General features: G+C 36.9%; 2 protein-coding genes across 2 annotated transcripts in view; both read left to right on the top strand.

Annotated features, from left to right (window-relative positions):
• Positions 1-26356, top strand: part of LOC102511492 (NUT family member 2G) — a 113421-nt gene that overhangs the window by 24594 nt on the left and 62471 nt on the right. The gene's annotated exons all lie outside the window — the stretch shown is intronic.
• On the top strand, positions 87-25631 carry LOC102523873 (zinc finger protein 658). The gene is given in 7 exon segments (XM_032477383.1): positions 87-97; positions 637-695; positions 9985-10111; positions 10384-10479; positions 15326-17154; positions 17156-17278; positions 17280-25631. Coding segments are annotated over 6 exon segments (2763 nt in total). The 5' UTR covers positions 87-97; positions 637-680; the 3' UTR covers positions 17853-25631.

The following is a 26356-nucleotide window of genomic DNA, read 5'->3' as shown; positions in this document are numbered from 1 at the left end:
GATTAACAACCCAGCCGAAGTAGTTTTTTGACAACATTACGTTTAACGAAGGTAGAGGATGTCGCCTGTGGTACCTGAATTTGTTTAAACCTCTGTTGTTTCAGTTTTGTTGTGGTTGTTTATATTATTGTTGTTAATTATTAGAAGGAAACATAAAGGTTTTTTGGGGGGGACTATTGAGCATTTTTATTTCTTTTTTTGGAAACTTTTTTTATTGAGTTATAGTCATTTTACAGTGTTGTGTCAAATTCCAGCACAGAGCACAATTTTTCAGTTATACACGAACATAATTAAATTCATTGTCATTTTTTTTTCCTACTGTGAACTACCACAAGATCTTGTATATATTTCCCTGTGCTATACAGTATAACCTTGCATAAAGCTTTAATTTATAGGAAAAAGAAAGCTGTTTGCCGTAGTGAAAATGCAAGGTTGAGACCACATCGTCCTATCAGAGGTGCTCATGTTCAGGTGGCGCTACCTGTGTGTGGTGTTCCCTGTCCCTTCTCAGGAATGTCAAAAGGAACATTCTCCCGTAGGGAAGCCTTTGCTCCAGTCGGTGCTGTGAGATTGTTAGACAGATGAATATAGGAGATGAGGTTTCTCATGACCCCTTTTCTCTTCTCTCCTTTCCAGCTGAACCTTCACAGTTCTTTACATTTTCCCGGGAGCAGTAGAAAATGGACGTACGTCAGGTGAGTTCAGTTTTTAATGACCTGTTTGTTTTGCAGTGGATTTTGTAAGGGCTTAAGTGTCTGTACATTAACATGGAAAAGCAGAAATAGAAATGGATAAGATGCATTCAGAGAAGATCTAGAAATACCGTTGACCCTTGAACAAAGGTTTGAACTGCTTAGGGCCAGTTACACGTGGATTTTTTTAACAGTAAATTCTGCAGTACTGCGCAGTGTGTAGTTGGTTGAATCTGCAGACATGGAACCACAGGTACAGCGGAACCACATATTCAGAGGATCGACTGTAAGTTATACATAGATTTTCATCTGTGCAGAGGTTGGGCACCCTTAACCTGCCCACCCCCCACCCCCCCAGGGTAGTTCAAGGGTCACCTGTACAGATGAATAGCAGAGCAAAGGTGGCATGTGGATATAAATAAGCAGGACCTCTGATATTACAGATTTATCAAATTGGAGCTCCAGATTTATTTGAGGTTTTTGATAGCCGTGTCAGTGTTCATGTCAGACACAGAATACTTCTTTAAAGGTTGACATTGGTGAGAAAATAAAGCCAAATGATTCCTTATTGAATGTAAAGACAATTGAAGATAAAAAATATCTTTTGTTGTTCTTCAAGTAAGTGATTTAGTTAACATCCCAGTAACAACCCGAAGATAATGTAGAATGTTGCTTTTACTTGCTCTTCAATAAAAGTAGAAGGTGTAATGCTAAACGTGAACTCAGTCAATTCTACTATTGAGAAACTCAAACACAGAGGTTAAGTTAGACATTTTTTTCTGACGAATCAACTGAATATCCTTAAATTTACTCTCCATAGATATCTTGAGTACTCATGGTACTTGGGTAGCTCAGCAGAGAGTTTAAAATTCTGTTTGTTGTCTTTCAAATGTTTCAGCCCTTTCTTTCCATTCACACTGAGACCTCTGCATGATGCCTTGATTCCTCTCACTTACCTGTGATCTCCAGTGACCAAAGACTTGATTATAATCAGATCCATTGGGTTTTGTCTAATCCTTTCCCTGGTTAACTTTTCTGTATCACTTGCCTCTACTTCTCGTATTACCATTCTGCAAAGTTTCTCCCCTAGTGTCTGTGACACCCTCCACGGACTCTGTCCTTCCCCTGCTGATGTCTTCATGGAGTCATCTGGTTTCCCTTGTCCTTTTCCACTGCTCATCCCATTTCCACCCTTGGCCCTTTAATCGTCTCTTTTGCCTCGGAATGACTGTCTTTTCTCATTAAAAAAAAAAAAAGCTTAATTGATACTCAATTCACATTACTTCAGCCTTATTTAAAGTACAAAATTCAGTTTTTTTGAGTATGCACCCAGATGTGTGCACACAACACCAAAGTCAATTTCAGAGCATTCTCATTACCTTAAAAAGCAACTGTATATGCTTTAGCTATTCCCTCCTGCAACTCCATTGCACTCCCTACCCCCAGGCCCCAGGAAACCACTAGCCTACTTTCTGTCTGTACAGATTTTCTTAGCCACTCCCTGTATTATTTCTTACAGGGCAGTTTTGCCTGTGGTGAGTTCTGGTTTTGTTTATCTAGGAAGGTTTTCTTTTTCTTTCAGCACTTTGAATCTGTTATACTACTGTCTTCTGTCCTCAGGTTTTTGATTAATAATCAGCTTTTCCTACTGTTTGTACATGATGAGTCACTTTCTTAGTGCTTTCAGTATTGTCCCTTTGTCTTTGCCTTTTTGACAGTTTGATCATCATGTGTCTAGGTGTGGATCTCTTACTCCATGTTTACGTTACTCGAAGTTTGTTGAGTTTCTTGGATATGTAGATTACTATTGTAGTATTTAATTATTTGATTGCGGTGTGGAGGAAGGTAATTAGATTTATTTTTAGAGGAGGTACTAGGAATTGAACCCAGGACCTCTTGCTCTACCTCTTGAGCTATACCCTCCCTGCCTTGGATATGTAGTTTGATGCTTTTCATCAGATGTGGAGACTGATTGGCCAGTATTTTTTCAAATATTCTTTCAGACTGTTTCTCTCCTCTCTGTCTGGGACTCTCATTATGCATATGTTTGTAAACTTTATGCTATCCCATATTTTACTTTTTGTCCTTATTTTCTCTTTGTTTTTCATACTGCATAATTTCAATGGGCATATTGCCCAGTTTGTTCATACTTTCTTCCACCTGCTCAAATCTACTGTTGAACCCCTCTACTGAAAGTTTCTTTTTCAGTTTTTGTACTTTCAACTCTTGGGTTTCCATTTAGTTCTTTTGAATCATTTCTGTATCTTTATGGATATTCTTTATCTAGGGAAATATCATTCTCATCCTTTCCTTCAGTCCTTAGACATTGTTTCCTTTAGGTCTTTAGTTATATTTAAAATAGCTGATTTAAAGTCACCACCTAGTAAATCCAACATCTGCTTCCTCAGGAGCAGTTTCTGTTGATTACACTTTTTCCTGCATATGTGTCTCAATTTATTCTTGTCTTGATAATTGGACATTTTAAATAAAATAATGTGGCAACTCTGGGAATCCAAATTTCTCCCCTCCATAGTGGTCATGTTTGAAATTTATTTGTGTGGTGACTTTTATGAATTAATTCTGTAGAGCCTGTCACTGAGGCAGTTGAAGTCTCTACAGAAGTTTCCTTAAGTGCCTGGAACCAGTAAGTCTCCCAAGTTTTTGGTAAGGGGCTTGTGTGCATGTCAGGGCATTCTTTCAGTGGTCATGCAGGCAGTTTACAACTCTGCATCAGCTTTCACACCAAACCTTAAGGTCACCTAGAGGTGAGAGCTTAGGGCCTGCTCACATCTTTCCTGAGCATGCCCAGCACTGGGCATACGCACAGCTCCATGCATGTATATGGCCTTCTAGGCTCTCAGGAATATGTGGGAGTTTTTCGGAACCTTTATAGACATCTCATTCTCCAGCTTTTCCTTTTAAGCTTTTTGATGATGCCATTGTTTGCCCCAGCTGTTACCCATTGCCTCAGGTAGTAAGTTAAACAAATGCCTTTGAGTGCTTTTGACAAATGCCTCTGGGGATAAGACTTTTTGCACTATATGACTCTGAGTTAGCTCGAATAAAGACCTCCAAACAGACCAAATAATGCGTTTTCTTGGAGTGAGTCTTTGACAGAACTCTAGTAGTTACCAGGCTGCTCATTTTAACTGCTTTTGCAGGCTAGTTCTTAAAGCACTTCAGCATTGGAGAGAGAGGGACAGGACAGGATAAGTTGAAAGGTATCACTTTCTTAGTGTGTTTCAGCCTTTTTTTTTTCCCCTTGTGTAAGTATTCCCTAGGTTGCCTTTATTAATTTCTATAATTTTTGCCCTTTTTAAAATTGATTTTATGGAGGAAAGAATTTTCTTAGATCCCTACTTCATCATTGTCACTTATATCATTTATTTGCCTAATTTTTTGAATTCAGCTGATTTTTATTCAACCAGATACTAGAGAGATGGGCAAAAATGAAAACAGTGTCACTTTTCTCATTAATTTTTTTGTTTTGTTTTGGGAAATACAGTTAACAGATCTTTTTTTTTTTTTAGATTAGAATAAAATTTTATGGGAAGTGTTCCTGTTCTTTTATTTGTTTATTTTCGTTACCAACTCCTAACATTGAGCTTCACACAGAGGAGGTATTTACTCAATAATACTGAAAATGTGAATGAATAAGTAATTGGATAAATAACACTGGGAAAAGGCTGTTTCTGTCCTCTTATTTCTTAATCTAGTTCCATTTCTTTCTATTTTTAATTGTGATAAGAACACTTAGCATGAGAGCTACCTCAGTACATTTTTATGTGTACAGTACAGTCTTGTCTGTACAGCAGATTGTAATGATTTTGTATAACTTAATGATTCTGTATAACTGAAACTTTATACCCAGTGAATAGCTACTCCTCATTTCTCCCTCCTTCCAGCCTCTTGAAATCTTTTCCATGGAAACTTTCCCTTTTCTCAGTTTCTAAGACTCTACCCTCTCATGATTGTATTATTACCCTCCAGAAAACTGCTTTTCCTCTGGCTTTGTGGCCCCTACCTTTTTTTTTTTTTTTCCTTCCAGCCTCTTTATGTTAAATATCTATTAAATGCTGTTTTTGGTATTTTTCTTTCCTCAATCTGTATGTGCTCAAGTTGCTATCTAATTGCTCCTGACAACTTCAGTTACCACCTAAATTGCTATGAACTTCTTAATGCTTGTCTTCACCCTAGACCTCCTTTCTGTGGTCTAAAACCAGGTGTGTATTCATTTAAGGGACATTTCCAGCGTTGTTTTCTACAGCCTTTTAGTAGCCACATGAACAGATCTGTCTCGCTGAAACTTCTAACCCACTTTTTCCCTTTTTCCCCCAAATATCAGTGTTTGGCGGCAGCATTCAAGAAGCTTCTCATACCACTAGATGGGACCTACACAAGAAAGTAGTTGTCAGATTGTTTGCTATTTCTGCTCTCTGATTATATCCCTGTCCCTATATCTGCTACTTAAGTGTAGATAGTTTTCTTTTTTTTTCTCTCTCTCTTTTCCTTGAAGTATAGTCAGTTCAAATGTGTCAGTTTCTGGTGTACATCATAATGTCCTAGTCATGCATATATATACGTATATTCATTTTCAGATTCTTTTTCATTATACGTTACTATAAGATACTGAATATAGTTTCCTGTGCTATACAGAAGAAATTTGATTTTTATCTATTTTGTATATAGTGGTTAACCTTTGCAATCTCAAACTCTCAAATTTATCCCTTCCCACCCTCTTTCGCCCAGTAACCATAAAATTGTTTACTATGTCTGTGCGTCTGTTTCTGTTTTTAGATGAGTTCATTAGTGTCCTCTTTTTTTCTTTTCATTTCTTTTTTTATTAGATTCCACATATGAGTGATATCATATGGTATTTGTCTTTCTCTTTCTGGCTTACTTCACTTAGAATGATGACCTCTAGGTCCATCTATGTTGCTGCAAATGGCATTATTTTATTCTTTTTATGGCTGAGTAGTATTCCATTGTGTAAATATACCACAACTTCTTTATCCAGTCATCTGTCAGTGGACATGTAGGTTGTTTCCATGTCTTGGCTATTGTAAATAGTGCTGCTATGAACATTGGGGTGCATGTATCTTCTCGAATTAGAGTTCCCTCCAGACACATGCCCAGGAGTGGGATTGCAGGATCATATGGTAAGTCTGTTTTTAGTTTTTTGAGAACTCTCCATACTGTTTTTCGATAATGACTGCACCATACTACATTCCCACCAGCAGTGTAGGAGGGTTCCCTTTCCTCCACACCCTCTCCAGCATTTATCTTTTGTGGACTTTTGAATGATGGCCATTCTGACTGGTGTGAAGTGATACCTCATTGTAGTTTTGATTTGCATTTTTCTGATAATTGGTGATATTGAACATTTTTTCATATGTCTGTTGGCCATTTGTATGTCTTCACTGGGGAATTGGCTTGTTTAGATCTGCTGCCCATTTTTGGATTGGGTTGTTTGTTTTCTTGTTATAAAGTTGTATGAACTATTTATATATTCTGTAAATTAAGCCTTTGTCAGTTGCATTGTTTGCAAATATTTTCTCCCATTCCATAAGTTGTTGTTTTGTTTTGCTTATGGTTTCCTTTGCTGTGCAAAAGCTTATGAGTTTAATTAGGTCTCATTTTTTTTTTTCTTATCTGAATTTTTGCTTTTATTTCTATTGACTGGGTAGACGACTGCCCTAGGAGAACATTGCTGAGATTTATGTCAGATAATGTTTTGCCTTTGTTTTCTTCTAGGAGATTTATTGTGTCTTGTCTTATATTTCAGTCTTTAGGCCATTTTAAGTTTATTTATATGTATGGAGTGAGGGAATTTTCTAACTTCACTGATTTATGTGTAGCTGTCCAGTTTTCCTAACACCACTTGCTGAAGAGACTGTCTTTATTCCATTGTATGTTCTTGCCTCCTTTGTCAAAGATTAATTGTCCATAGGCCTGTGGATTTATTTCTGGGCTCTGTTCTGTTCCATTGATCCATATGTCTGTTTTTATGCCAGTACCATGCTGTTTTGATTACTGTAGCTCTATAGTATTGTCTGAAGTCTGGAGGATTATTCCTCCAGCTTAGTTCTTTTTCTTCAGTACTGCTTTGGCAATTCTGGGTCTTTTGTGATTCCACATATATCTTAGGATCGTTTGTTCCTGTTCTGTAAAAAACGTCCTGAGTAATTTGACAGGGATCGCATTATGTCTGTAGATTGCCTTAAGCAGTATGGGCATTTTAATGATACTGATGCTTCCAATCCAAGAGCATGGGATATCTTTCTATTTCTTTGGGTCTTCTTTAATTTCCTTAATCAGTGTTTTGTAGTTCTCCTTGTATAAGTCTTTCACCTCCTTGGTCAGATTTATTCCTAAGTATTCTATTGTTTTAGGTGCAATTTTAAAAGGGATTGTTTCTTTACTTTTCCTTTTGATTCATTGTTAGTGTAAAGGAATGCAACTGATTTTTGTATGTTAATCTTGTATCTGCTACCTTTCTTAATTCTTTTATTAGCTCTAGTAGTTTTTGTGTGGCGCTTTTAGGGTTTTCTACATATAGTATCATGTCATCTGCATATAGTGACAATTTTACTTCTTCTTTCCAGTTTGGATCCCTTTTATTTTTCTTGCCTGATTGCTGTGGCTAGGACTTCCAAGACTATATTTAATAGAAGTCGTGAGAGTGGGCAACCTTGTCGTCTCCCAGATTTTAGTGGGAAGGTTTTCAGTTTTTGACTGTTGAGTACTATGCTGGCTATATAGGTTTGTCATAAATAGCTTTTATTATGTTGAGATATGTTCCCTCTGTACCCACTTTGGTAAGAGTTTTTATCATAAATGGATGTTGAATTTTATCAAATGCTTTTTCTGCATCTATTGAGATGATCATGGGGTTTTTGTCTTTTCTTTTGTGGATGTGGTGTATCATGTTGATTGATTTGCGTATGTTGAACCATCCTTGTGACCCTGGGATGAATCCAGCTTGATCATAGTGTATGATCTTTTTTATGTGCTGTTGGAGTCTGTTTGCAAATATTTTGTTGGGGATTTTTGCATTTATGTTCATTAGTGATGTTAGCATATAATTTTCTTTTTTGGTAGTGTCTTTGTCTGGTTTTGGTATCAGGGTGATAAAGGCTTCATAGAGTGAGTTTGGGAGTACTTGTTCCTTTTCAGTTTTTTGGAAGTGTTTGAGAAGAACTGGTATGAGTTCTTTGTATGTTTGGTAGAATTCCCCAGTGAAGCCATCTCATCCTGGACTTCTGTTTGCAGGGAGGCTTTGTATTGCTAATTCGATTTCATTTCTAGTGATTGGCCTGTTCAGGTGGTCAGTTTCTTCCTGATTCAGTCTTGGTGAACTGTACGTTTCCAGAAACATGTCCATTTCTTCTAGGTTATCCAGTTTATTTCCATGTAGATTTTCATAATACTCTCTTAGGTTTTTTGTATTTCTGTGTATTGGTTGTAATGTCTCCTTTTTCTTTTCTTGTTTTGTTTATTTGTGTTCTCTCTTTTCTTCTTGGTGAGCCTGGCCAGAGGTTTGTCAATTTTGTTTTACTCTTTCAAAAAAACTAGCTCTTGGTTTAATTGATTGTTTTTTTTTTCTTTTTTTTTAATCTCTATTTTATATATTTCCTCCCTGATCTTTATTATTTCCTTCCTTCTGCTGACTTTTGGGGTTTTTTGCTCTTCTATTTCTAATTCGTTTAGATGGTAGATTAGATTGTTTGAGATTGTTCTTTTTCAAGGAAGGCCAGGGCTGCTTTTGCTGCATTCCATAGATTTTCTGTGGTTGTGTTTTCATTGTCATTTGTCTCAAAATATTTTTTAATTTCTTCTTTGATTTCATTATTGATGCATTGTTTTCTTAGTAGCGTGTTGTTTAATCTCCATGCTGTTATTTTTTCTCCTTTGTTTTTCTGTGGTTGATTTCTAGTTTCATGGCATTGTGATCAGAAAAGATGCTTGGAATAATTTCTATCCTCTTAAATTTGAGGCTTCTTTTGTGCCTGAGTATAGATCTATCATAGAGAATGTTCCATGCACACTTGAAAAGAATGTATATCTTTTTTGGGGATGTAATGTCCTAAAAATATCAACCAAGTCCAACTGTTTTATTGTGTCATTTAGTGTCTCCATTGCCTTACTTATTTTCTGTCTGGAAGATCTCTCCAATTATGTTAATGGGGTGTTAAAATCTCCTACTGTGGTTGTGTTCCCGTCAGTTTCTCCATTTATGTCTTTTAGTGTTTGCTTTATGTATTTAGGTGCTCCTACATTGGGTGCATTTTTGTTAACGAGTGTAATATCCTCATCTGTATTGCTCCTTTAATCATTATATAGTGTCCTTCTTTATGGCCTTTGTTTTAAAGTCCATTTTGTCTGAAATCAGTGTTACTACTCCTGCTTTCTTGTTGTTTCTATTTGCATGAATTATCTTGTTCCATCCTCTCACTTTCAGTCTGTGTGTGTTCTTCTGCCTAACGTGGGTCTCTTGTAGGCAGCATATTGTAGGCTCTTGTTTTATTATCCAACCTGCCGCTCAGTTTCTTTTGATAAGAGCATTCAGTCCGTTGACATTTACAGTAATTATTGATAGATGTGTTTATTGCCATTTTGAACTTAGTTTTCCAGTTGATTTGTTATTTCCTCTTTGATCCTTTCTTTCTCTTTTTGTGGTTTGATGATTTTCTTTTGTATAATCTTGGTTTCTTTTTGTTTTTTGTGACGCTATTGTGTACTTTTGATTTGTGGATCCTTCTGCTCTCTGATTATATACCTATCCCTATATCAGCTAGTTCAGTGTAGATAGTATTTTTTCATACTGGTCTTTGGTAAATTATTCTTTGCTCTTCATGAATTCTATACATTTACTTATACATAAGGTCCCACATGTATACTATCTCCACGACTTACGTGTATCTCTAATGTGTCTCCCATTATTTACAGTGATGATGTCCAAGGAGGGATTGACCATTCTAGAAATCTCTAGAATACCCAGGATAATCTCTTGGGATATAGCAGAAAAGTTGTAAGAAGTCTGTTTACTTTTAATTTTTGTATCTTAAAAAAGATCTGTAACTTCTAAACTTTTTAAATGAATCATGGTAAGTTAAAAATCTTTGTACCTAATCGAGTAACTCCAAAGTTAAAGACAAATTAGGTCAAAGATAGGCATCCTTTATAATGATTTGTTTTAGAGCCTTAGAAGTAAACAGGAGAAGCAGTAGTTTTCAAGGGTGTTTTCTTTGTCACCTAATCCTGAACTTTTGAACAAAATTTGTTGTTTCAGGGTTCAGTGTCATTTGAAGACGTGACTGTGGAGTTCACCCAGGATGAATGGCAGTATGTAGACCCTGCTCAGAGGACCCTGTACAGAGATGTGATGCTGGAGAACTACAGCCATCTCATCTCAGTGGGTGAGCAGACTTTACCAAGTGACTCCGTCTGGAATACATTTCCTTTTTTTAAAATTAGCAAAAACAAATGGACCTTTTATAGAGATTAATATTGTTTAGGCTTTTGAGTAAGATTTCTAAGGTAACTGAAACCTTGAGAGAAACAGAAACAATGGGTCATTTGTGTTCCCGTTGAAAACTTCAAATGAGCACATTCATTTTGGTCCACCTTGGGAAACTAAAAAGCCCATGGATCTGGTCTGTATGTATAGCTTCAGTTGTTATGTTTGCAGGGTATTGCTTTCCCACACCTGAGGTGATTGTCAAGTTGGAACAAGATGAAGAACCCTGGTCCTTAGAGGAAGAATCCCTAAACCAGAGGTATCCAGGTGAGTGAGCACCGACAGAAGGAAACACCTGGGGTATTCAGACATTGAAGGGAACACTTTGAAAGCTTTTTTTTTCCTTTGAAGCAGCTTTATTAAGATGTAATTCATATATAATATAAGTCACCCATTTAAAGTGTACATTTCACTGGCATTTAATAGATTCATGGATTTGTGTAAACATCACCTGTCAGCTCTCTTCACCTCAAAAAGAAACACTGTACCCTTCAGCTACCACCTCCCTATCCCGTGTCCTCTTCAGCCCTAGCAGCCACTAATCTATGTTCTGTCTCTATAGATTAATTTATTCTGGACATTTCATATAAGTGGAATCACACATTATGTGGTCTTTTGTGATTGGTGTCTTTCACTTAGCATTACAAGGTTCATAATGTAGCACGCATCTCATCACTACTTCATCCTTTTTATGGCAAAACAGTATTTCGTTGTCTGGATATACCATATTTGTTTGTCCATTTATCAGTCTGTAGACATTTGGGATTTCAGCTTTTGTCTGTGATTGAGTAATGCTGACATAAATATTTATTAACAAATGTTTGCATGTAGATATACTTTTATTTATCTTGAGTTTATACACCTTGGAGTCAAATTGCTGGATTATATGGTAACTCTGAGAACTGCCAGGTTTTTCCAAAGTGGCTGCACTGTTTTACATTCTTGATGACAACATGTAAGGGTTCTGATTTCTCCCTGTCTTTACCAACACTTACTTGACTTCTTTTATTCTAGCCATCATAGTGGATGTGAAGTGGTATGTCATTAAGGTTTTGATTTGCAATTTTTGTAAAGCTGGACTGGCGTAACAAAATACCATAGATTAAACAACAGAAATTTATTTCTCACAGTTCTGGATATTGGAAGTACAAGATCATGGTGCCAACAGGGTTGATTTTTTTTGTGAGGCTTCTCTTCCTGGCTTTCGGATGACCTCCTCACTGTGTTCTCATGTAGCCTTTCTTCTGTGCATGCGTGGAGAAAGTTCTGATGTGTCGTCTTCTTAAAAGGACAGCAGTCCTACAGAATCGGGACCCCACCCATATGAACTCATTTAACCTTAATTACCTCCCTAAAGGCCTTATCTCCAAATACTGGGGGTTAGGGCTTCAGCATATTTAACAAATTGTCCATAACAATTTCCCTGACCAGTAATGCTGTGAAGCATCTTTCATCTGCTTATTGACCTTTGACTAAACTAATAAATAATTCCAGGAATTTTGAAAGTTATAATTACAAAATAATTCTTAAAGTAAATAAATATACCTTCAGTGTGCATATTGGCATTTTATGTTATGAAGCCATTTGAAGAGATAGCGTAACATAAAGATTGATGTAATTTAGATCAAGGCTATCTCCTAGTCACTAAATGTAAATAACTGGATTATACTGATTGGCTCAAAGGGGTATTCTCAATAAGTATCTTAGAAAGATTGTAATAAAAGGATAATAAAAGTTATTACGTGAAAATAAATTTAGGGTTTCATGTTCTGTTACCATTCAAGTTTGAATTCAGGCAGTGCATTAACTTGGAGACCTTCTAGCTCAAGGTTAAAGTAACCCTTTCAGCATTTGAATGCCTGCACCAAAAAATATGTTACCAGTGATCACAAAATAATGGAGTACTAAAAACTTAAAAATCAATAGGAGTAGGAGATTATTTCTCATCTGATTAAATAATAGATGCTGTGGATATTAAATAAGTATTCTTACAGAGGATATAAGTGATAATTGTGTTAAAGTGAAATAAATACTTGTGTATGTGTATGCTGAAGTCAAATAACAAGCCTTTCAAGTTCCCATGGAATATAATCATAAGAGTGAAAATATGGTTAGTCCAAAAAGAATACCCCAGTAAATCCAAGAAATTTAAAGTCACCACAGATAATACTCTCTTAACATATTTGATAAATCTAGAAACTGATAAAATGAGTAAACAAATTCTTTGGCATGGAAACATTAAAAATTATGTCTTTAAGCAATAGTATATAAAAGGAAATCAAATCCAAAATTGCATGACATTTATAAAATAATAAGTGTACTTATTAGAAACCTTAGGATATAGCTAAATTAGTTAATAGGTAAATTTTTAGTCTCATATTTATGTTAAATTAAAAACTAACAAGTATATACTTGTGAAAACAGAAGAACTTGAAAGTGAAATTAAAAATTAATAAACTAGGAAACAGAAATTTTAGAATGGTTCTTAGAATAGAAATCTAATAGATAAAACTTTACCCCCAAAACAAAAGAAGAATTTGAATAATAAATACAAGTGGGGATATATTTGTAAAGATTTAATGCAATATCAAACTAAATCTTATTCATAAAGGAGAGCGATGTGGGAAAGACTTGCTCTTCCAGATATGAAAGCTTTATGTAATGCTCAGGGTAGTTAAGTGGTGTGGAGCTGGGCGTGGGATAGTTTAATAAATTAGAGAACAGTAAAGAAAGCACAAGAAAAAATGTGCTATATAGATAAGTTGGTCTTTGACAGGTGGCACTATCCCCACAGAACAGTAGAGAAAGAATCCTGAGGTTACCTGGTGGATCAAACAAAAAATTTCATTCAGGTAGCTTAAAAACCTGATTATCAGAGCAAAACTAGAAATATTCTATATGATGATAAGGAAAATTTGTTTATAAACCAGCTTAAGGAGGGAATCAATAAGATATAAAAAGTATTAACCAGGGGAAAGATGGAGCTGTTTTCTTTTCTAATCCTATCTGCTAAGTACAGTTAAATATGTGCTTATATATTTAGTACATGTATATAAAACAAACGTAAGATGATGAAAGTTGGAAAGAATGAAGATGATCTTAACAATATTCAGTCTTCCAATCCATAAACAACATACACTTTTCCATTTATTTAGGATTTCTTTTATTTCTTTTATCAGTGGTTTTCAGCATTCAAATACCAAGTTTTTCTCTTTCTTTTCTTTCCTTCCTTTCTTTCTTCCTTTCTTCCTTTCTTCCTTTCTTTTCTTCCTTCCTTCCTTCCTTCCTTCCTCCTTCCCTCCCTCCCTCTCTTTCTTTCTTTCTTTCCTTCTTTCCTTCTTTCTTCCTTTCTTCTTTCGTACTATGGTAAATCATCATTTACCTGATTTCAAATTCCAGTTGGTCATTGTTTGTATATGATTGGATTTTTGTATATTGGCTTTGTATTTTGCCATTGTAAAACTTACTAGTTCAAGGAGCTTTTTTGAAGATCTTTATGTGGTTTCTGCGTAGACTTTCTCTGTCTTCATTTTTATTCTTGCCTTATTGCATTGATTGAGTAGAAGTGCTGAGAGTAAACACCCTTGTCTTTCTCCCAAGTCTTAGGGTTAAAGCATTCACTTTCTCACTTGTAAAGTATATATGTTAGCTGTAGGCTTTTTGTGTAGATTCCCTTTATTAGGTTAGTGATTGGATTTTCAATCTTGTGAAATATTTTTGCCTTAATTCATGAGTTTGTGGTTTTAAACCCGTAGATGATTAATATTATGGATTATATTGATTGATTTTAAAAAAATACTCCCAACAGTTTGCATTCTTGGGATGAATCCCACTTGATTGTGATTTACTATCTTTGTATATTGCTGTGTCCTTTGGCTCCTTTTTTTTTTCTTTTTCCAGGATTTTTGCACTTGTGTCATGGGGGATTTTGGTCCCTAGGTTTCTTTTCTTAAACTGTTTTTGTTTGGTTTTGCTGTGAGGATAATACAGGCCTCATAAAATTGTTTAGGAAATAGTTCCTTATCTTGTATTTTTTAGAAGAGATTATGTAAATTTGGTATAATTTCTTACTTAAATGTTTGGTGGAAATCACTAGTTAAAACCTTCTGGTCCTGAAGCTGTTTTCTGGAACTACATATTTTTTGACCACATACTCAGTTTCTTAAATAAATACTGATCTCTTGAGGTTATGCCATTTTACTTGTAGTTGGTTTTTGTTTTTGTTTTTAATTTTTTGAGACGTTTGTCCATTTCATGTGATTTGTCAGACTAATGCACATAGAGTTTCTCTTAATGTTCTTCTGTTATCTCTTTAATGTCTGGTGTGTCAGTAGTTATATCCCCTTTTGCATTTCTTTCTGATACTGATAATGGGGGCTTTTTTCTCTGCTGGCTTTTATCATTTAAAAAGAAAAATATATTCAAAAAAACTAAACTTTGGTCTGATTGATTTTTCCCTGTTTTCAATTTTATTGTCTTCTCTAAACTTTATTTTTGCCTTTCCTTAGCTTCAACTTCTTTTTAACTAGTTTCTTAAAGTGGAAGCTTAGGTAACAGATTGCAGATCTTTTTTTTTTTTTCCCTAGTATTGGGTATAGTCAAAAAGGTTTTCTCTTCCATTGTACCACCTTTCCTCTCTGACATTTGGCTAGAAGGAACAAGCTTTTCTTGGAGCTCTTGTCGTTGGGTTTGTTTTGCAGGTTTATCCAGCACTACAGTACCCCGTATAAAATATACGGAACACAGAAAGAAAAGCCTTGAACTTCTTACTCTGTCATTTCTTATAGTCCTAAAGTCCACCTTCATTTTCTCTTGTAGCATCTTCATTTGTTTTGGTAATTTTTTCCCTGTTTGGTCCAGGAATTTTTAATTGGAAGAGGTTGGACCCGGCTGCTCCATCTTGGCCAGCCCTGGAAATAATACCTATTTTTCTTTTTTTTAAACAACATGGATGAGGAGAGAGTGTGTGTGTGTCTTTCTGTTTATGTGTGAATTATTAAGCTTTGGAAACATGACCAGAAACAGTTGGGTACAGTGTGTAACATAACATACGACCTTAAGTTTCTCTCCATAAGAAATGTAGGACTCATGTTTTCAATTTTTCTCATTTTAGGATGTTACAGAGTTGATGTCCACATTGAGGGGAACCAGGAAAAGCAAGAGAAACCTCTGTGGCAAGTAATACTCATTGATAACAAAATATTAAGTAAAGAACAGCAGAAAGTTTTAGAGAAACCATTTAATCTCTGTATAACTCAAAATTCTTTAGGAAAAATGGCCTGTAACTCTGACTCATGTAGAATGAATTTGCCAGTTGTTTCTGAATTAATTATTAGTGGTAGAAACTCTTCCAGAAAGAAGGTTGATTCCATGAATGTGTGTGAAAAGTTGCAGCTGGTTATTCAGCATGAGAAAACTCTTACTAAAGAGCAGGCTTCTGAATATAACAGAAACGTGAAGGCCCTCGGTTACATGAAAGATCATCATACCTTTCAAACTCGGGAGCAATCTTTTGAATGCAGTGAATTTGGAAAGGTTTTGCGCAAGAAGGCTGCCTGTGTTACAGCTGAGAGTTCACAAACAGAAGAGGAGTCCTGTAAGGATAATGAATTTATGGAAAACTGTGATAAAGCAACTCTTTTTAACCACAGGAGAACTGGTAGAAAGGAGAAATGCTTTGATCTTAATGAATGTGGTGAGTCCTGCGACAGAAGCACTGCTGGGGAGTGCGGTGAGGTTCACACAGCTGTGACACACTGTGAAGGTAATGAAGGTGGGAATAGTTGGGGCAGGAGTTCACTCCCCACTCAGCCTCAGAGAACTGTTACAGGACAAGGTGCTCTTGAAAGCAGTAAGAGGGAAGGAAACTTGAGCCACAGCTCTGCCCGTGTAGTACCTCAGAAGACACAAACTGGAGGTAAACTCTGTGTTTATAATGGATTTACAAATGCCTCCTACCAGAAATTAGACCTTACAGTACATCGGAGAACTCACACAGGAGAGAAATTCTACCAGTGTGATAAATGTGGGAAAGCCTCCCATCCGAACTCAGCCCTCCGTGTACATCAGCATTGTGACACAGGACAGAAGTCATTTGAATGTATTGAGTGCAGGAAGTCCTTTTACCATAAAGCACACCTCATTCAGCATCAGAGGATCCACCCAGGGGAGAGATCCTATGAATGTAAGGAATGTGGAAACTCCTTTTGCTCAAATTCGCATCCCATACATTATCCTGGAACTCTTACTGGAGTCAGTCTCTATAAATGTAGTGACTGTGAGAGAACTTTTGCTGATAATTCAACCCTCAGAGGACATCAGAGAATTCACACAGGAGAGAAACCCTTTGAATGTAATGACTGTGAGAAAACTTTTGCCCATAATTCATCCCTCAGAGCACATCAGAGAGTTCACACAGGGGAGAAACCCTATGAGTGTAATGACTGTGGGAAGACTTTTGCCCAAAAGACACACCTCAATATACATCAGAGGATTCATACAGGAGAGAAACCCTTTGAATGTAATGACTGTGAGAAAACTTTTGCCCATTGTTCAGCCCTCAGAGCACATCAGAGAGTTCACACAGGGGAGAAACCCTATGAGTGTAATGACTGTGAGAAAACCTTTGCCCATAATTCTGCCCTCAGAGTCCATCAGAAAATTCACATTGGGGTGAAACTCTACAAATGTAGTGAATGTGAGAAAACTTTTTCCCAGAAGACACACCTCAGAGCACATGAGAGGATTCACACAGGTGAGAAACCCTATGAATGTAGTGAATGTGGGAAAACCTTCTCCCAGAAATCATACCTCAGTGGACATGAGAGAATTCACAGAGGGGAAAAACCTTACGAATGTAATGAATGTGGGAAAGCTTTCGTCTATAAGGCAGCCCTTATTGTCCATCAAAGAATTCACACAGGAGAAAAACCTTATGGATGTGAATGACTGTGGGAAAACTTTCTCCCAAAGGACGCACCTCTGTGCACATCAGAGAATTCATACCGGGGAGAAACCTTATGGATGTAATGAATGTGGGAAAACTTTCGCTGATAATTCAGCCCTCAAGGGCACATCAGAGAATTCACAAAGGGGAGAAACCCTATGAGTGTAGTGAATGTGGGAAAACTTTTTCTAAGACATCGCACCTCAGAGCGCATCTGAGGACTCGCACAGGGGAGAAACCCTATGAATGTAATGAATGTGGGAAGACTTTCTCCCAGAAGTCGTATGTTAGTGCACATCAGAGAATTCACACAGGGGAGAAACCTTACGAATGTAATATATGTGGGAAACCTTTTGGCCATAATTCAACCCTCAGGGTACATCAGAGAATTCACACAGGTATAAAATCCTACAAATGTAATGAATGTGGGAAAACTTTCTCCCAAAAGTCACACCTTAGTGCACACCAGAGAATTCACACAGGAGAGAAACCTTATCAGTGTAATGAATGTGGGAAAGCTTTTTCCCAAAATTCAACTCTTGGGGTACATCTGAGAATTCACACAGGGGAGAGACCCTATGAATGTTATGAATGCCAAAAAGCCTTTGTCCGTAAGGCAGCTCTTAGAGTGCATCACACCAGAATGCACACCAGAAAGAAAACGCTTGCATGTAGTGAATTTGGGAAGTTCTGAAGGGAGTTATACCTTGTTAGACAGCACAGTAGAGGACCCCATGTCACATGGACTGGCAAGTTATTTCCCTTAACTGTTTTCCTTTTCCACTGGGTATATAGCTTGTCTTTCCTTCATCTGGGTGGGGCTGATCATAGAGTGTGATGCTGTTACGTTTAAGCTAAGTCTGGCCTTAATAAATCACCTTAAATTCTTCCTGTCCTGTGTTTTACTGGAATGGAGAGCTATCCATGGCAGACTTGAGTGCTGTGTATTGAACATGGTAGAGCACAGGATGGAAGAAGGTAGAGTCAATAACTGGGTGAAAGGAATCTCCACTGATAGACCTTTACCAATTTTTTTTAAGCAAAAATTAAATTTTTACTGTTTGGCTGTAAGGATTTTGGTATATTGGTTAAGTGCACATAGCTTAGCCAACTCTCTGTTAGAATTGGGTGAAACCCTATGAATATAATAAATGTCAGAAGACTGTATAAGAATTTAACCTATCATTGTATATCAGAGACATTACATGGCAGAAAAAATGTCTGTCAGTATTCCTGAATGATCAGAAACATTAAATAAAAATCAGAAACCTCAGGGAAAAATACAAAAAAGCCTTTTCTGCAAAGTAAACTTCATTAAACATCAGATAATTAAGATTAGACTAAAATCTTACATTTTGATAAACTGATAAATAACACTTTTTAACAAATACTGAGTTTGCTGTAGATAAGTTTTTTTCTGAGGAAATGTATCAGTTTCAGAATTGAAGATAAAATTCTCAAGTAGAACTGTTGTACTAGAAACTTGTATTATATGTAATACCAAATTGTTTAGAAAATATGTAAGAATATTTACAAACTCACTGTGGAATGTGATGTTTTTAAAATGGAAGAATAACTTGAATTCTGTGGTCACCACCAGTATGTGTGACCAGTCTCTGAGCTATGTGGTACATATATATGAGTCTATGTAACAGAATCCATTATTGCTGGTGAGTTCTGTTAGAAGACAGTAGCTAAACCTGCTCTGGGCCTGTCCACTTTCCCTTTTTTTTTTTTTTTTTTTGTTTGTTTGAGTGACTGTCCTCCTTCTGTTGGCTTTGCTCTAACAGCTTGATGCTAGATATAGCATGGCCTGCCTACTATGTCTGAATCTGGTTCTGTCTTTTCTAGAACATTGGAGATTCATGAAATTTTCTAAGCTTTCTTGTCTGTATGTATGTGTGTGTGGGAAGGAAACCATCTGCATCAGCAAAAGGCTTGTTTATAGTTTTCATATCAGATGAAGGCAAGGGTGAAATAGTTGATAGGGAAGTCATTTGGTGTAGATGCATTCCTTGTGAATTAGGCTAAAGCTCAGTCATGCAGAAAAGGGAAGACGATAGGACTGCAGGCCTAAGATAGAGCTGACAAAATGGAGTCAGTGTGGTTCAGCCACATATTCCATACCTGATAATCTGTATGGCCCCAAAGGGCATCTGAATCTAAACTAAGAGAATATTATACACTTGTTCTAAGCCTTTCTTAGTGCACCAGAGTTATCTTAGATTCTTCCCTAATGTAACAGTTGCTTATTGGCTCCCCTCCATTTAGCAACAATCTCACATTGCCCCCATTTATATCATTAAGTTTAAAATAAACATTTCTCGGTGATGTCATTGATAGTGATAGCGATAGTGATGGTCACAAAATGAGATGACCAGGGCTTCCTTCTGAGGTCATTCCCGATCAAAAGGGTTGGGTTGTATAAGGACAGAGAAATACAGCTATCCCTTCCAGTAGGCAGCAAATGTGCATAGTCAGGCCCAGCTTGGTAAAATAAAGATTATCCAAACCATCAATCCCTTTGGAATTCTTGCCATTAATCACAGTAATAGACATAGGCTTTGGTTTTGGAATGTTTCCAGGGTCTTGGACTTTAATTTTAGCCCCACTATAGGGACTTCCAGATCTGGCTTTGAAAAAGAAAATTGTGAAATAGGGATAAATTGTACATAAATTCCTTTTTCACTCCCTATGCCAAGGACTGAATGTTTGTGTCCCCTGAAAATTCGTATTTTAAAGCCTTACTCCCTAGTGTGATGATATTTGAAGTGTGGAATCTTTGGAAGATAATTAGGTTTAGATGAGGTTAGGATGGAGCCCCTATGATGGGATTAATGCCCTTATAGGAAGGTGCAGAGACCAGAGCTCTCTTCTCCGTGTCAGCACCCTGCTCTCAGACTTCCAGGCTCCTGAACTGTGACAAACAGATGTTTGTTATTTAAGCCACCAAGTCTATTTATTGCAGCTTATCTAAGACAATCTATTCCATCTACCAAATACTAACACAAAAGCATAGTAATTTATCAAATCAAGACCCATCCTTAATCCCCTCATGTTAAGTTGCAAAGCACAACACCGAAGGTTTGTAGACCAGTCCTTTGGTCCTTTGTCACCACCTGTCTATTGAAGCAGATGTTTTAGTTGCCCATTACAATTGTTTAATAAACCATTACTTTGAAGTTAATAGAGAATATAATGTTTCCTTCCCCATTGTTGCACTGCATGGGCAATAAAGTGAATACCTTCATCTGAAGAAATGTAACCAAGAGGATAAAGTGATGCAGTATATTTTATGCCATTTCTTTGATAATATTAGAAGCATTGGCTTTAATCATTGGGCACTTGAAGCCAAACCCAGAAATGGTAGCAAGTTTTGTGAGTATCCATTTAACACCAACCAGAGCAGGAAGTACTTGATCGCTAACTACTGGATATTCTTATGAAAATTTAGCTGTTAATCTTGTGTGGATTCCCTTGTTATGTGATAAGTCATTTTTCTCTTACTGCTTTCAAAGATTTCTCTTTGTTTTTAGCTTTAACATACATAATTTAACTGATGTATCTTGGTGTGAATCTCTTTGTGTTTATCCTACTTGGAATTTATTGAGCTTTGTAGATGTGTAGATAAATTTTTTTTCTCAAATTTGGGATGTTTTCAGTTATTATTTTTTCAGATTTTTTTCCTGCTGCTTTCTCTCTATCCTCTTCTTCTGGTACCTCATTATGCAGTTATGCATAGGGGATACATTTAATGGTGTCCCACATTTCTCTGAAGTTCCATTCATTTCTGTTCTTTGGATTATATAATTTGACACAATTCATCTTTCAAGTTCATTGATTTCTCTGCCAGTTCAAATCTACTGTTGAGCCACTCTAGTGAATTTTTCATTCAGATAATGTGCTTTTCAACTCCAGAATTTCCTTTTATCATGTCTTTCTCCTTATTGGTATTCTCTGTTCTTGAGACATTGTCATCATATCTCCTCTCCCTCCTTTAGCATGGTTACCGTTAGGTCTCTAAACGTATTTGTAATCACTGCTTTGCAGAACTGTCTGCTAGCTCCCACATACGGGCCCTCTCGCAGGTAGTTTCTACTACTTGTTTTTCCTGCATACGGGTAACATTTTATTTCTTTGCTTGTCTTGTAATTTTTTTGAAGTGGGTATTTTAGATATACTGTAGCCTCACTGGCTACTGATTCTCCCACCATGGGGCTTTTTGTGTTGTTTGCTTTTTGTTTTAATGATTTGACTGAACTATTTTATTGAAGTCTGCCCTTACAGTGTCTGATGTGACCTCTGATGTCACTCCTCAGAAAACATTGTGTTAGCCATGTGCACAGTCACCCTAGGTGACAGTGGTTTTAGCAAGGCCCCCTTTATTTCTTACCCTGATTTCTCTTTTAAGCTGTTTACCTCCGTTGGTGTCACACCCCACTGTTAGCTAATTCCCAGCGATTAGTAATTTTGACTCATTTCCTGTTGATTGCCTTATCATTTGTGACAGTGTTCTGGGGCATAAATTGCTTCACAGCCTGATCCTCTCTTCAGGAGTAGTTTTTGAAGCCAGCCTTTGAGGGTTTTTTTTCTGACCCCAGGAAAGCTTTTCTTAGTTGTCTCTTTTCGCTAGTCTTCTTTGGTAAACTAGCTAGCCTATACTTTAGCTTGCTGTGGTCATAGAACTACATGTCTCCTCTTAATTGTTTACTGCCCAAATCTCCATTTCTTTCAAGAGTCTGCTTAGGTTGAAGCTTCCCCATAATATGTTAAAAATAAAGTCCGATCTTTGGGGGGAAGCTGAAGCTTAAGAGCTCTCTTTTTATGGCATGTTTCTCCCCTGCTAGGGAAAAAGATCTCTGTACCACTGCTTCAGAGCTGGAGCTGGATATAGGGCTCCTCTTCTCTTAGACGATATCCCAGCTTTATGTGGGAGGTGCTGGGCTGGGGAAGTAGCCTCTGGTCTTCTCATCTTACCTGTACCAATATGGGACCCCTGTCCTGTGAGTAGGGTTGGGGTGAGAGCATCAGGGTCCTGGTATTTTCAGCCTACCATGCTTGGAAAAGACCTTTTGCTCTATGAGTGGTGGCTGAGGGAGGAGAAGGAAGCCCCTAACCTCTTGGATGCACTTCCCTGGAATTTAGCCTCTGTGACAAGGAGCTGGGACAGTGAGCTGTGCTAGTGCTTGCCTCTCCCAAGGAGATACCATAACCCTTGACTGGAAACTCGGGGTAGGGGGAATCCATCTTCTTAGCTACACCCACCCAGAGTGGAGCTTCTGTAACACTGAGTAATGAGGAAGGACTGGAGAGAGGGAGTATAGGTCATGGCTCAAGTTCTAGAAACTCACTACTGAGATTTTATAGATATTCTTGAAGATATTTTTCTTCCTTTTCTATATATTAAGATAATATCCAGAGGCTTTAAAAGTTTTTTTTATTTAAATAATTGTAACTGGTTATGGTTGTTTCAGTGAAAAATATTTAATGAAATGTATCTAGATACCAAAATTCGAAATATCTGATACCCCCAGCCTAGTATTAGCAGGAATGCCAAGAAGAACAAAAATGTGACCTATAATGAGGATAAAAACTAATCACTATAGAAGACTCACATGACACAGATGATGGAATTAGTAGACCAAGCATGTTTAAAAATCTTTTGTAATACCTGCTATTTAAGTTTCAACATGTGAAGAGATTAAAAATTGTCATTCCTGTCCTTTTAACAATAAAAGCTGAAGGAAATGAAAATCAGATTTTCCCCTGAACCCTTCAGACAACTGAGGTCACTGGACACACTGTCCCTCCCAAATCAAGAGAGACAGGCACTTCCAGAAATACAGTTGAGATTTTCTTACCAGGTGCAGAAGCCACAGGAGCCATAAGCTGATAGGAATACTTAAATAGTAACTTTGATGAATTACTGGAGGCTGAATATGGAAAACTTTGAGAGAGAAAAACTTCTCAATTCTGAGAGTACCAGTTTTAGGGCAGCTCTGACACATTGAAAGCTTTACTTCCAGGAAACCCACTAGGTTCTCATGGTGGAGATTTGAGAAAGATTCCTCATGGCTCTAGTGGAGGCAGAGAGGGGCAGTCATTATAGAATATACCTAGAGCCTTCTCCAAAGGCATATTCTTCAAGACCAAGAAAAAAATAATTTTGTCAGAGCTTTCTCCTCAGTAGGGGAAGGAATTATTCCCACTCCAGCCCACTTTAGCCTTCTATCACCTAAGGAGGGAAAAACCAGAGTGTCAACAGGGGTCAGGGCTTCAATGAAATAGATTGAGAATTCTGCAGCAAGGAAAGAGAGTTGAGGGTTAGGGGGTGTTATACCATTGGAGAAGGGCCAGGGACACTTATAAAGGTCACACACCTGGGACATAGACTCAGTGATTTCATTAGAATATTAAATTCCCTCTCCCCCATACCACAGCACGGTTCTTACATAGTAACAGTGAATTACAACTGAAGGACTTGCAAAACACAGACTCTCTGGGGGAGAGTAATTAAGAGGATACAAAAATACATGAGAGGAAATTGAAACATTTGGTACCCATAGTTAGAGCAAATGTTAACACAGTCCAATTGTTAGCTATAAATCCTCGCACCACAGGTCTGTTTGTTTCTATTACCCAATACAACTTTTCTGTCTTTCAATAAAAAATTACAAGACATGCCAAAACACAAGAAAAATAATAGTCTGAAGAGATAAAGCACAGCCATCAGAACCAGACTCGGGCATGACACAGTTGGAGTTATCAGACAGAAAATGTAAAATCACTGAGATTACTACATTAAAGAGTCTACTGGAAAAAGTAGACAACATGCAAGAACAGATAGGTAATGGAAGCAGAGAGATGGGAACGCAGTGGAAAAATCAAAAAGGAGATGGTAGAATCTGATAAAAGTTTGAAAGCTCCTGCAATGTGGTAACAACAGCAAAACCCCCCCAGCAACCCAATTAAAAAGTGGAAACACCTTTCTCCAAAGAAAATATACAAATGGGAAATAAGAACACAAAAATATGTTCAGTGCCACTAATTAAGAAAGTGCCAGTCAGCCCCACAATGAGAAACCACATACATTGATATGGCTATTATAAATAAACAAAAAACAACAACAGAATATAACACGTGTTGGCAAGGATATGGAGGAACTGTTGGTGCATTGCTGGTGGGAATGTAAAATAGTGCATCAACGATAGGTAACAGTATAGTGGCTCCTCAGAAATTAAACTTAGAATATAATATGATTCTGCAATTCTGCATCTAGGTATATACCCAAAAGGGTTGAAGTCAGAGACTCAGATATGTGTATGTCAATATTCATAGCAACAGTATTCAAGCTAGACAAAAGGTGGAAGCAAGCCAAAGATTCATTGATGGATGAATGGATAACAATACATATACGTATATACATGTGGCATATACATACAATGGGATGTTGTTCAGGTTCAAAAAAGAAAATTCTGATACATGCTACGACTTAAATTGTGTTAGCTTACTAGGGCTGCCATACGAAAGTATCTCAGACTGGGTGGCTTAACAAACACATTTTTATGTTCTCACAGTTCTGGAGACTGGAAATCCAAGACCATGTGTTCTTCTGACATTTCGCTCCTTGACTTGTAGGTGACCATCTTCTCCCTCTGTCTTCACGTGGTCTTTCCTGTGTCTGTGTCCTTACCTCCTCTACTTACAAGGATGCCAGTCATACTGGCTTAGGGCTTGTGATGTACAGTTTGTGTCCCCATAAAATTCATTTGTTAACCCTAATCCCAATATGATAGTATTTGGAGTTGTGGCTTCTGGGAAATTAATTGGGGCATGAAGGTGGAGCCCTCATAAGTGGAATTTGTGCCCTTATAAGAAGAGTACAGAGAGAGACATAGCTTTCTTTTCACTATGTGAGGACATAGCAAGAAGCTGGCCTTTTGTAAACCAGGACAGGGGCACTCACCAATAACCCAAGCCATCTAGTCTATAGTAGTTTGTTACAGCAGCCTGAATTAAGGCAGGGCCCATCTATATGACCTTATTTTACGTTTATTACCATTTCAAAGCCTCTGTCTAAATGCAGCCACATTGTGAGGTACTGGAGGGTGGGGTAGAATTGGGGTGGGGATATAAATTCAGTTGATAACATGGAAGAACATTAAACCATTATGCTAAGCCATAAACAAAAGGATAGAATATAATTCCATTTATATGAGGTACCTAGAACTCTATGACTCTATGAGGTTAGACTCAGACAAAAAATAGAATAGTGGTTACTAGGGGCTGGAGAAAGGGAGGAATGGGGAGTTATATTTTAATGGGTTTAGAATTTCGATTTGAGGTAATGACAAAGTTCTGATGAAGATTTTATGTTGTGATGGTTGCACGATGTGAATATATATATTACTGAATTTTACATTTAAAATGATTAAAATGGTAAACTTTATGTAATAAGTATTTTGCCACAATGCAAAAAATGCTAGAAATATAACATACAGTGACAGAAGGGAAGAATGCCTTTGATGGGCTTACTAGTATATTTTGTCATAGCCAAGGAAAAACTTGGCTTGGAGATATGTCAGTTTATCAGAGGAGGAATAAGTAAAATTAAATATTTTATTTTTCATATTCTTAACTGATCTAAAACATAATTTTTTTAAAGCAACAATTGTCACAATGTGTGATTATAAGGGGTGTGTGTGTGTATATATATATATATATATATATGAAATAAATGACAGCAATGTCACAAGGAGTAGTCAGGAGAAGAGAGTACTCTGCTATCTGAACTACATGTGAAGTTATATAGTGATATTTGAAGGTGGACTTAGAACACAAAAATGTATATTGTAGACTGTAGGGCAACCATTAAAAATTCTTACAAGAAAAGTATAATTCTTTTCACATTTCCCCCACTTCATTGAGTTATAATTGACAAAATTGTGTATATTTTAAAGGTATAATGTGATTGTTTGATACATGTATACATTATGAAATAATTACCACAATCAAATTAATGAACTCATTCATCACCTCACTCATTCATCAAAGAAGTTAAGACACAACAATGTAAACTACCTATAACTCAAAAAAAAGTTTTTTTTAAGTTAGCTTTTTGTGTATGAAAAATCTTAAGACCTAGTCTCTTAGCAAATTTTAAGTATACAATACGGTATTATTAACTATAGTCAACAT

This window comes from Camelus ferus, chromosome 4 (genome assembly GCF_009834535.1).
Source record: "Camelus ferus isolate YT-003-E chromosome 4, BCGSAC_Cfer_1.0, whole genome shotgun sequence".
Classification (NCBI taxonomy): domain Eukaryota; kingdom Metazoa; phylum Chordata; class Mammalia; order Artiodactyla; family Camelidae; genus Camelus; species Camelus ferus.
This window is presented reverse-complemented; position numbering and strand designations above follow the sequence as displayed.